The sequence below is a fragment of the Myripristis murdjan genome, chromosome 5, assembly GCF_902150065.1.
Source record: "Myripristis murdjan chromosome 5, fMyrMur1.1, whole genome shotgun sequence".
NCBI classification, from domain to species: domain Eukaryota; kingdom Metazoa; phylum Chordata; class Actinopteri; order Holocentriformes; family Holocentridae; genus Myripristis; species Myripristis murdjan.
The window spans coordinates 19,178,612-19,189,831 of record NC_043984.1 but is presented as its reverse complement, the minus strand read 5'-3'; the positions used below and the strand labels follow the sequence as shown (position 1 = coordinate 19,189,831).

Sequence of the window (11,220 nt, the reverse complement as noted above, 5' to 3'; positions counted from 1 at the left end):
GTGTGTCTGTGGGAATTTCTGCCCATTCATCCAGAAGAGCATTTGTGAGGTCAGACGCTGATGTTGGATGAGAGGGCCTGACTTACAGTCTCCATTCTAGTTCATCCCAAAGGTATTGGATGGGGTTGAGGTCAGGTCTCTGTGTGGGCCGGTCAAGTTGTTCCACACCAAACTTGCCCAACCATGTTTTTATGGAGCTTGCTTTGTGTATTGGGGCTCATTCATGCTGGGACAGAAAAGGGCCTTCCCCAAACTGTTCCCACAAAGTTGGAAGCAGAGAATTGTCCAAAATGTTTTGGTGAGCTGAAGCATTAAGATTTCCCTTCACTGGAACTAAGGGGCCGAGACTGACCCCAGAAAAACAAGCTCATAGCGTTATCCCTCCTCCACCAAACTTTACACTTGGCACAGTGCAGTCAGGCAGGGAATGTTCTCCTGGCATACACCAAACCTGGACTGATCCATCAGACTACCATAGAGAAGCATGATTGGTCATTCCATAGAACACGTTTCCACTGCTCCAGAGTCCAATGATGGGGTGCTTTACACCACTCCATCCGACGCTTGGCATTGTGCTGGGTGATGTAAGGCTTGCATGCGGTTGCTCGGCCATTTAAGTGGTCTGTCACTTGGTGGCTGAGTTGCTGTGGTTCCTAAATGCTTCCACTTTGCAACAATACCACTTACAGATGATGGCAGACTATCCAGGAGAGAAGACATTTAACAAACTGACCTGTTGCAACGGTGGCATCCTATTACATTACTATTACTGTATCATGCTGGAATGTTTGTAAAGGCAGACTGCATGGCTAGGTGCTTGATTTTATATACCTGTGGCAATGGGACTGAATGAAACACCTGAATTCAACAATTAAGACGTGGCCCAATACTGTTGTCCATATATTACACAGACTTGTAATAATATGTCAGAGGAGTATACTATACCATTTTTTGTTGCTTTAATCTAACAGCCATCTAATCTGCCCAAAAGGCATCTCCCTATTTCACTATGCATTCATAAATGGTTAATTTAGTTTAGATAAATTCACAGTATTAAACACTTGGCTTGGTTGTCACATAGTTATAAAAGGGCTTACAACGATTGTGCATAATGATGCATTATGGCCCAAACTATCATGCGTCATGGCCCACGGCACAAATTGGAGATGCTGCAAGATATCCTGCATAGCCTCAATGTGTCTCTTTATTTAACACTCTACTTTACACCACATACACAAAATGCCCCCTTTTCAGCACTTTTTTCAGATTTTTTTCCTTTTCTTTTTTTTCTGTCTAAAAAATGTTTGTTTGTTTTTTTTTCCCCCAAGCTAATGCTTAATTTTAGTGCACAAAACCAAACCCACCATAGGGTTTGGGGTAGACCGCCAGTAAACCTTTTGGAATGAGAGATTATTCTGCCACTACAGTCCTAAATCCTTAATCCAGCTAAGGCTTGGTCATTTCGCATTGCCAAAATGATCTCTCTTAAATTTCAGGCTTTTCCAGGAGTAGTGAGATCTTGGTCGGGTGAACCTCAAGAAGAGCCCTTCAGTCTTGAACTACTTGGATGTAAATAATTAGTGGTAGACTGTGAGTGTGGAGTACAGCACAATGGCTGTTGTCATCCACATCTTTTCCTCATTCAGTTCAAGTATTCTTACATCCCTTGAGGTGAATGGTGAAAGTGAATGATGGGACTGTAATGTTTTAATTGTTCTTTTTATGAATGTTGTCTTTTATTTAGTCAAGATCCACCTATATTGGTTTTGAAGCACAGTCATGTAAATAATCCTGCCCTTCAGAATTTTTGCTGAGCTCTTTCACCATGCTGTTGGGTATTGTGGACTTGATGTGATACATTCAAAATGATATTCTTCAATCGAGGCCTGGGACATTCACGCAGAGAACCGTGGTCCATTGTCAGGAGCAGTACTGCAATCCCAAATCTCAACACTTTGCTGCTCTACAGCAACAGCCTGAAACAGTTCTTGGCAGCTTGTGTAAGTACTGGACAAAGCGTTTGTTTTCCATGTATATTCACAAAATGCCTGCAGCAACCCTGTAACCAAGGCAGCTCAAGTGGAGGTGTGGTAATCAAGGACTAAAATCAGGTTTTAAAATCCTCTTGTTTGTCCATAAGCTCCATCTGCTATGACCAGCTCTTTTCCTGATGCCCAGACGACTGCTGGATTAAACGTAAACTGATGTGATGAGTAACCACTGGGGAAGAGGTGTGATTTCAATACAGTCTGGTGAGCTTGGGAAACTCCAAACTGCACAGAAAACTAGAAGTGCTCAGATGCCCATACACCAATATTCTTTTCAGTGTTGAGTGTCACTTAAGGTCAGCAGAATGCCTCAAGGATCAATGAGCCACAGTGGTTTTAAAGAAACCACTGAGAGTGTGGATGCAGGCATGTGCATGTGCACCAACGACCGGGCTGTTTTGTCAAAGAGGTTGGGTAGAGAACAACCAATATAGTTTGCCATTCCCAGCAGGCAAATTCAGCAGTTCCGTCACAATACTCAGTGTTTCATTATTGGTAATAGCAGCGACTTGTGCTGGGCTTGCTTATCACATGCTTGAGGAATTCCAGCTGTGCAGCTTGGCATAGCTTGAACTTATCTTTGTTAAGCCACAGTCCTGAGTCACAAATTGTCATCACTCTTTAAAGTCTGGCTTCATGCTCCCACACACTCTTACCACTAAGTAAAATGTCATCCATGTACAGTAATGCCCTTTGCAAAAGCTCTGACAGCTTCTTGAAACATGATGTTCTTGAGTGCGATGAAGAAGGTGAGATGCGAATCCTTCTTATCAAAAGGAGTTTACCAGAATTTACTTGAAGCATTTAGGATGGCCAATTTGCAGTTATATATAGAGGGTGAAATCGACTTCTCTGACAGTTTCACTAAAGTTTTGAGGTTGTCTCTCACCATAGTGGCTCATCATCAGTTATTACTGCATAAAGAGATTTGTCTTCTGTGAATAAACCCCAAAATGTGGGTTCCTCTTCTTTTTAAGTTACCTCTTGCATTGATTTATAATGGAATAGTGGTGAAATGTCCTATTTTCTTGGACTTCATGCATTTTTTACCATTACCTTGACAATGATCTGTTTATTTATACACTTGTTGCTGTCACTGCTCTGCTTGCACTGAATATTCTTGTTGCCCTTAGCTCACCCTTTACACTTGAATGATTTCAGCTCCTCTGTGTGCTCTATTGGCTCCCACTGCATTTTGAGTTTTCACTAAGGAGAGCCATGCCCACAGCTATTTGCAATGCGAGGTCACATTGCATTGGCATTTTCTAAGATAGATCTTGGATTGATTCTTCTTTCTGTGTTACTCATACTCTTATTGAAGGCTTCAACTCACTTGTGCGGCAGCCTGGAATGGAATTTTGCTTCTAAAATGGCATGTTTGCAAATAGATTGCTCAAAATTGTGCTCAGTACATGGTCATAATGCTCGTCAGCGTCATCCTGTCCCGAAATAGAGGATTTGAAGGTGTTTTGCCTCAGCTCTGATGATGTCAATCAAACCACTGATTTGGAATGCCTCTTTGTCCTCTGTTAGCTTTGTTACCATCCTGTATCTTATGAAATGTTTCTTCCCTTGGCTTGAAACAGAGAAGCTGCTTCTGCATGTCCTTGTAAATTAAGAATTCACTGTCAGACACCATGTGCCAGTTGGTTATTCATCAACACAAACTTGGAGTAGGGGGAGCATATCGTGATTGTGAATTTTCTGCGCAAGATTAAAATGACTCTCCCTGATTGGTGTTCAGTGTTTCCCTTGTAGCTGAGGTCAGCAACACAAAAACATTGTTTTGGTTCTGAACTTGATTGAGCACCTGTCCCACACCTCCTTGCTCCTTCTACCTTAACATGTGTGGCACATCATGCACCTACTGTGCACACACTTACTAGCTATAGACTACAGGCTGTCTTGGAGATTCACACTGGTCTGGTTTAGGATGATGTCCAGACTGAAGGTTATTTATTACATGTCACAGCACTCTTAGATGCAAGCTTGCACTCTGCTTGCACACGTATCTGCTCCTTGCCTGACAGTCATGTGCTTTTTCTGCACAGTTGCAGTGCAGGGTTGGGGTGAAAAGATGGGTTTCTGGAGGTGCAATCAGTCTCTCTAACCCAAATGAGGAGTGCCCCTGCAATTCTTGGTGTTACATTTAGATAAGTATAATATTAAAAGAAATACTGGCTCATGAACAACAACCACTGTGGTCTGACAGCAGTGCTTTGGGTACTTTCATTCATATCAATATAACAAATAAATAACTTAGACTTAAGTGTCTGCTAATTTGAGTATTTTCAATCCTGTGGATTGCACAAGTAATGAACCATGTACTGCCAAGAATATTTAAATATTTAGACAGTTTATTCAAAAAAGCCATTTTATATTCAGTCAGGAATTCCCAATGTTCAGTACAGTAACTTCTCTGAGTCAATTTTTTTTTTTTTGGATGCCAGATATTTTTTGTCTTTTTGCATGGCAGTGGCACTTTGGTTCATATTGTTTCATTATTCTGTATAAGGTCGCCTAAGTGAGTACAAGTCAACATCTGAGTCATTAAACCATTAAACCAGCTTCAAATTGCTCCTGCAAACCCTGAACGAGTCACAAGTCAGCTCTCCAAGAGAATTAAAAGGCAGAAAAATCCTTCTCTGCCATTGATGACTTGACAGACGTGGCTGTTTTGAGAAATCAGATTATATCCTATTTGTACAAAGTGGCTCAACCATGCAACCTGGATGACTCTTAAAAAAAATAAATAAATAAAAAAAGAATAATGTCTGGCACCATCGACATCGCTCATTGTAGTTTTTGTTATCCCAGATTGGCCTTTGACTGCAGTCACTCAGCACAGGAATTAGGGCTCAGAGAAAGAAAATACTGAACTATAAAGAGTACAAAAAGACAATGTCTCCATCAATTGTCTATGGCCGCATCTTCCTCTGTCTGCCGAAGTCCTCTGGTTTGAACCATCGTGTGAGGCGTGGATTATCTTTACTACATATATTCACTCAATTTAAACTTAGTATATATTAGGGGAAATAAATATGTCTAAATTTTAAAGTGCCATAAATATATTTCATACTAAATTTGTTCATTGCAGTGATTTAAAGCAGGTCAAGTAAAAACCTTTTACAGCCCCCCCCCCCCCCCCCCCCTTCTTCGCTCACAGTGGTACATCCAGGAAGCATGTCCCTCTGTTTCGGGAAATAAACAAACGGGGTTGCTCTTCTGTCAACGTGAAAGTCTGTTTATCTTAACCTGCCACAGGACAGTGTGTCACCTTACTACCACGGCGACAAACTGGCGATAACACTGCCTGCTGAATATCCACGTTGTCTGTATTAACGCCTCGATCCGCGACCGAAACCTGCAGGCTCTCAGTCTGGGTTTACCTTAACCCCGGAGGAGGACGTGGAGGCTGGACAGATTTGGCATTAACTGCAGCTCTACAGCGCGCCGAGACACGATGTCTGACTCTATCCTTTTACTTTTGATTGTACTTGTCGTAGTATGTTTGATTGTCACCCTGGCGGTGTTCCTCCTGTACTCTGGACTTATGTCGGAGGTGGTTGTAAAGACTGGGTCACCTCCTGTAAGAAATGTCACCATTGCCTACAAGTACAGAGAGGGATCATACAAGGACTGCGGTGCTACCTACACCGAGAGCTGCAGCATCGGGCCGAAACTGCGCCCCATCGGTGTTTTCTACGATGACCCCAAGCAGGTGAGACCCCGGTGCGCCAGCTCCTCATGCAGAAACACAACAGCTAATTATAACACTGGCCTTGCATATCACATGACATATCACAAAATCCTGTGTACTTTGTTTCCCGATAAGACACCACTGGTGAGATAGGATATTTTTCTTTGACCTGGACAGACTCTAAAAGGTCACAAGAAAAATTGAGATTACACTGTATTAACTAATGACATTTTATGGTCATTATATATGTAATTCTTTGTAACAGCTCCTTCTCATGAAAGGCCAAGTCACATCTCATGGAGTGTAATCTACAATAAGGTGTGATTCTCCTGTGTTAGAAGTGAGCTAATCCACCATGTATGGCTCAAGGGGTTAATTTACAGGCTGTCTTTTGTGGGAGCTGGGGCTGAATGATGAAACCAGTCAGCTGTTCAATGCCACGTTGCGCTGTTGATATTTTTTCCTCTCATCTGTGACTCCAGGGCACGCTTGTCTGCATCTGACTCAAAGACGGTAACCAGAAATGGGGCTGTATTTTCAAGCACAGCCTCCCCATATGGGTCCAAAGACAACTGACAGTTGTCTGAAAGGACAGACTTGGCCTGTGTATGAATGGGTGCTAAATTACATCAAAGCAGGCCTGTCATCAGAGGCTAGAAGCCGGGGTCCATTTTTCCCCCCGTTCTAGCAGAAAAAAATGGATAAATGGGTCATTCCTCAGCTGATATCCATGGCTGTCTGCTGCTTTAGTTCCTCATTACAACAGTCAGTTGTGTTTAGTCAACAAGCTATGGCTGTACAATGGCTGCTTGTCAGATGTGAATGTTTACTGGAGGCCAAGTTGATAAGGGCGCAATAGAGACCAACCAACATGCCAGTGACAGAGAGGAAACTGTCATGCGGCCAAACAATAAGCCATGTGGTTGAAGAGGGTGGCGATGTATTGATTGATGATTGTCGCGTTAAAAAAAAAATCACATACGCAGAGTATCACCTTTGCTTCTTTAGTTTATTTGTAGCTTATCTAATGTCATATTGCACTTACACTTTATGATAAGAGGTGTTGGCTTGTGTCAGCTCTGCCGACGTTTGAGTGCTGAGTTTGTCATGGTACAGTGAGTTAGGCCATCTGACAAACAGTATGGCTAAACAGGCTTTCGGCACATCAGCTCAAATTGCAGTTGTAGTTGTGTAGTTGAAAAGGGGTATAGGCTACAGAGTAGGACCAGCTATTGAGTATTGTAGATAATTAGTCCCATCTGTCTGCTATGGCCTCTGTTACTCACTTAAGATTATTGGATGTCTGCCATACTGCAAGTTATTCTGATGACACTTACGGTGCTCAACTGTGCCTGTGTTCTTAGCTTAATGCGAATTCAGCCATATCGTGTAGAATAAAGTACATGGTGCATTGGAACTGCTGTGTTTATCTTTCTGCCACCCCCTGCCATTTTCCCTGTAGCAGGCTGTTCTTTTTTAAGTAAAGGGTTTTAGTGGAAACCCTGACTATGTGAGTCATACCAGTGGAAAGTTGTGGCAAGAGGCCTATTGAAGAGCAAATCATAAAACTTTTCTGCTGGTGTCATGGAGATTCTGCATCATACAGTGGGAGCCATTATAGGATGTCAAGAGGGCTTATGAAACCATCAGGCCATGTTGGCATTTGGGTGGAGACCTAGTGGCTCTGTTCTGGTGTCAATCGATTGAGTATTGTCATGGTCTATTACTGTTTTGTTCCAGTGTCAAGAAACAGTACATAATAAGCAAGTTAGACTTTCAAGATAGGTGCAAACCCGTGTTAGCTGTCACAGACTGTCAGCGTTTGTATTTTAAGTACCTAGTCTGTCAGTTTGAATGTTAAAATATCTCTAATTAACTTAACAATTAACTTAACAAAACTAACATTCCAGACTGGACTTTTACCGCTTAAGCTGGAAAGGAAACAAAGTCATAGTTTTTTTGCTGATTTCCATGTTTGATGTGTGACCTGAGATTTTGTGGACCTTGTGATGAATAGTTAGTCTACAAAGGCCAAAGAGCCTATGACCACTGATTACTCAGGAGCCCACCACATAAGTAAACTGAAAATGTGAGTTTGACATTTGGATACGTGTGAAAGATGCCATGTGGCTGAACTTTGGCTGTTGTGAAATGCCTATTTTTTTTTCTTACTTCTCTGTTGTAATATTTTTTAGTTACTTTTACATTTTATGTGGCACAGCCCCAAACTCAGACACTCTACTTTTAAAGGACATATTCTAAATGAATTAAGTTTAAAGACCAAATGAGGTTGACTTCCCTTACAACTGTTGCATGATTTACAGTGAGCTTTTCAACTTGCTGTGGTCAGACCTAACCTCACTGCTCTTTTTACCTCTACATCTGGTGTAAACAGCAACTAGCTTTCCCCATAATGCTACTGTACCAGGTCTTTCTTCAGAAATGCTCAATTAATGGGCAAATTAATTGAGACTAGTTGCTGTGCCTTGGCCTGTTTTTTTTTTTGTCTTCTGTCCACAGCCTTTCATTTTAATGTCTTTGATGGTGTGTGGTTTGATAGGCTTTTGTAGAGAGCTGTGTTTTAATGTAAATGTTCCATTATGTGTTTAATGTCACCTCACATGTAATGGATGATAGAGAACACAGACTATTGTTAACTCTACAGCTAGGAAATGGAATAGATAATGTTCTTGTATTGCTTGGACTTGACAGGATCCCAGAGATGCAGTCATAGACAGAATCACCTCTGCGAACTCAGCAAATTTATGCTGTTGCCATACAGATTGATTTTTTTTTTAATTTATGAAGTGCTGAAAGATATACATAAATTAATGAAATGAGCTGTCATTGAATCAATGACAATAATAAAAGTTGCATCCAAGTTAGTTGCATTTGAGTTTTTATTTTCAGGATGTTGTTTCTTCTTAGGTCAGTAGTTCTCAGTCCTCAGAACGGGTTCTCCTCTTGGGTTTCATTCTAGATGTCTAATCAAGAGCTGTTTTACACTTGGGATGCAAGCTAAATGCAATTATCTACTTGGTATGATAGAAAGCCAGCAGCACTCTGGTTTCTGAGGACCTGGACTGAAAAACATGGATGGTTGTCTGCTTGCTGTACATTGGTAGCCACTAGATGGCAGAATTAGCATTGTAGTTGCAACCTGTATAGCAGTCAGGAGTATCATGAAAACCAGTATCCACACACTACTCTTCATACTGCATTTCCTACCACACCATTAAGTATAAAGTGGCACAGCTTAGTGTCATTTATTTTGTGAGAAATTATTTTTGCTGTATTTTTTATGAAATATTAGCATTCCCAAGCTGCACAGGTGGCAGTGTCCCTTTTCACACTACACCAGCAGTTTTAAGTCCAGATCCTCAAGACCCAGAGAACTGCTGGTTTTCCATCCTTCCAGGTAGGTAAATTGCATTCAGCTTGCATCCCAGGTGTAAAGTAATCCCTGAATGCTTGGCTTGAATGAAAATCAGCAGGTCTCTTGGTCCTGCGGACTAGAGACTGAAAAATGTTAAAGTACACCACCCTGTGAACTGATCAGAGTGGTCACAGAATGTGTTTAAGTGGGATTTAATTAGCTGCCTAAATCTGTATTTGCTGAGCCGGGCAGCTCTGCCCTTTGGGCTGTTGTTGACTTTGTTTGATTTCATTGGTCTGTAGTGGTAAGGGAGGTGTTTGACATCCTCACCTCCACCTGCCAGGGAATTAGAGGCAGCACCTAAATAGCCAATTAGCACTGCATCTAGTTGCTCCTCTTTATGCTTACACACACACACACACACACACACACTCAGCGTGCATGCATTTGCATTTGGGTGTATGCATGCACAAATATTTGAGCTGCTCTAATTGTTGTAAAGCTGTTTTCTTGCTACCACTTTTGCCTTGGGGTTTGAACAGTAGAGCAGTCTAGCTTACAGGGGTCAGTCATTTTAGAGTAGAGGCAGCCAGCTCGGCAATGGAAACAGATCGAGGCCATAAGAGGTTACTCTTTTGGCTGAACTGGTCATTTGTAGCAGAAGTAGCAAAGAGTCAGGCCAAGTGGGACTTTGGTATTTCAGATGTTATTATCTTCAGACATCTCAGTGACACAAGTCAACTTTTGATCAGGCGCAGCGATCAAATCAATGAATTTATTGATTGAACAATGTCCTTTGTGCCATAGAATGTCAAGGAGAAAAAAAATCCATGGCGTTTTTGTCTGCCTACGTGGCAGCTCAACAGGACAAACAATCAAATCTTCATGGAGAGCCGCCTCAAAACAGCCTCGTCATGATAGCGAAGACAATACACCAACACAGAGTAAAAGGGATCCGGATGAATGCTTTTCAGTGCCTAGTAGGAATTAGTAGGCAGTGTGAATATATGGCGAGACCAAATCTTCAACCATTATACTCTATGGAGTCTGCAGAGGATGTGTGATCAAAGGCTGTCCAAACTAGGTGGAACTGCATACTTAGCTGTCTCTGACACTGAGAACATGTGTTTTATAGAGGCTAAACTGGAGCTGCAGTTAGATGCATCCTCTCATTCCCTGAATTCCCAGTTTGTTTTAGCTTCTGAAGCAACCCCCATCCATGGCTTCCCGTGACAAACAGGAGAAAATGAAATGTCATGTGTAGACGTGCTCGGGAATGGCAGTGAGAGATGAGGCAAGGTGTGAAACTGCCTTGGAAGAGGAGTATAAATTGGTAGGAGTCTGACTCACCTTGAGAGCCTCATGGTGCTCCAATTCATCAATCGGAATTTCAAATCAGAGCGCCTAGTATCACTGCACTCCCAGTCAAATTTATTAGCATTTTACTGCTGCTTGTCTGTCTATCGACGGCAACAACATGAAAGGGGGGCTTCTGGCAAGGAGTTGCTGCTTTTAAAGGGGATGTAAAATGAAAAATGAATATGCTGATACTCTGAAGTGTGGTCCCACAGGTCTTCAAGTCAGTATCATGCAAGACTATGGACACACTGGCTTTCCCTGTAGTATAACACCCCATTATAGTTTATGGCCATCACTATAGTGTAAGTGATACTGCAAAACAAGAGGAGTAGGCTATAAAAGAGAGACTCTATTTAATGGAGAAATGTTGACAGCTTTTTGCCCCCCTAGAACATAACTGTTGATGTCTCTGGCATATTTTTGTGATGAATCTGTGGAATAAGATTTGGAATACTTGTTTCATCATTTTTCTCAAATTGAGTAGGCAGTGGGCCCTAACTATTTACTGGCCAACTTTAGTCAGTGAAACAAGATGATGAGGAGTGTCTTTAAATCTATTTTAATTTAATGTCTAATTTACTCATTCTTCTTGTAAAACTTTTGAAACAGGTGTGAAGAAAAGTGCTCTAAAAATAAAGTTTTTATTGTATTTATAATGTGTCACTCCATCAATCCCATGACGTATTCATTCCTGCCGCTGTGTTACAGTGTGTAGGAAGTAGGCCACTTGATTGTAG

The 11,220-nt window shown here is 41.7% G+C and overlaps 1 protein-coding gene across 1 annotated transcript in view; it reads left to right on the top strand.

Moving 5' to 3' along the window:
* The first annotated feature begins 5,221 nt into the window (after positions 1-5,221).
* The window catches only part of tex264a (testis expressed 264, ER-phagy receptor a), an 87,935-nt gene continuing 81,936 nt past the window's right edge, over positions 5,222-11,220 (top strand). The window contains exon 1 of the mRNA XM_030052235.1: positions 5,222-5,769. Coding sequence (XP_029908095.1) covers positions 5,512-5,769 — 258 coding nt within the window. The 5' untranslated portion in view covers positions 5,222-5,511. The remainder of the gene's footprint in view (positions 5,770-11,220) is intronic.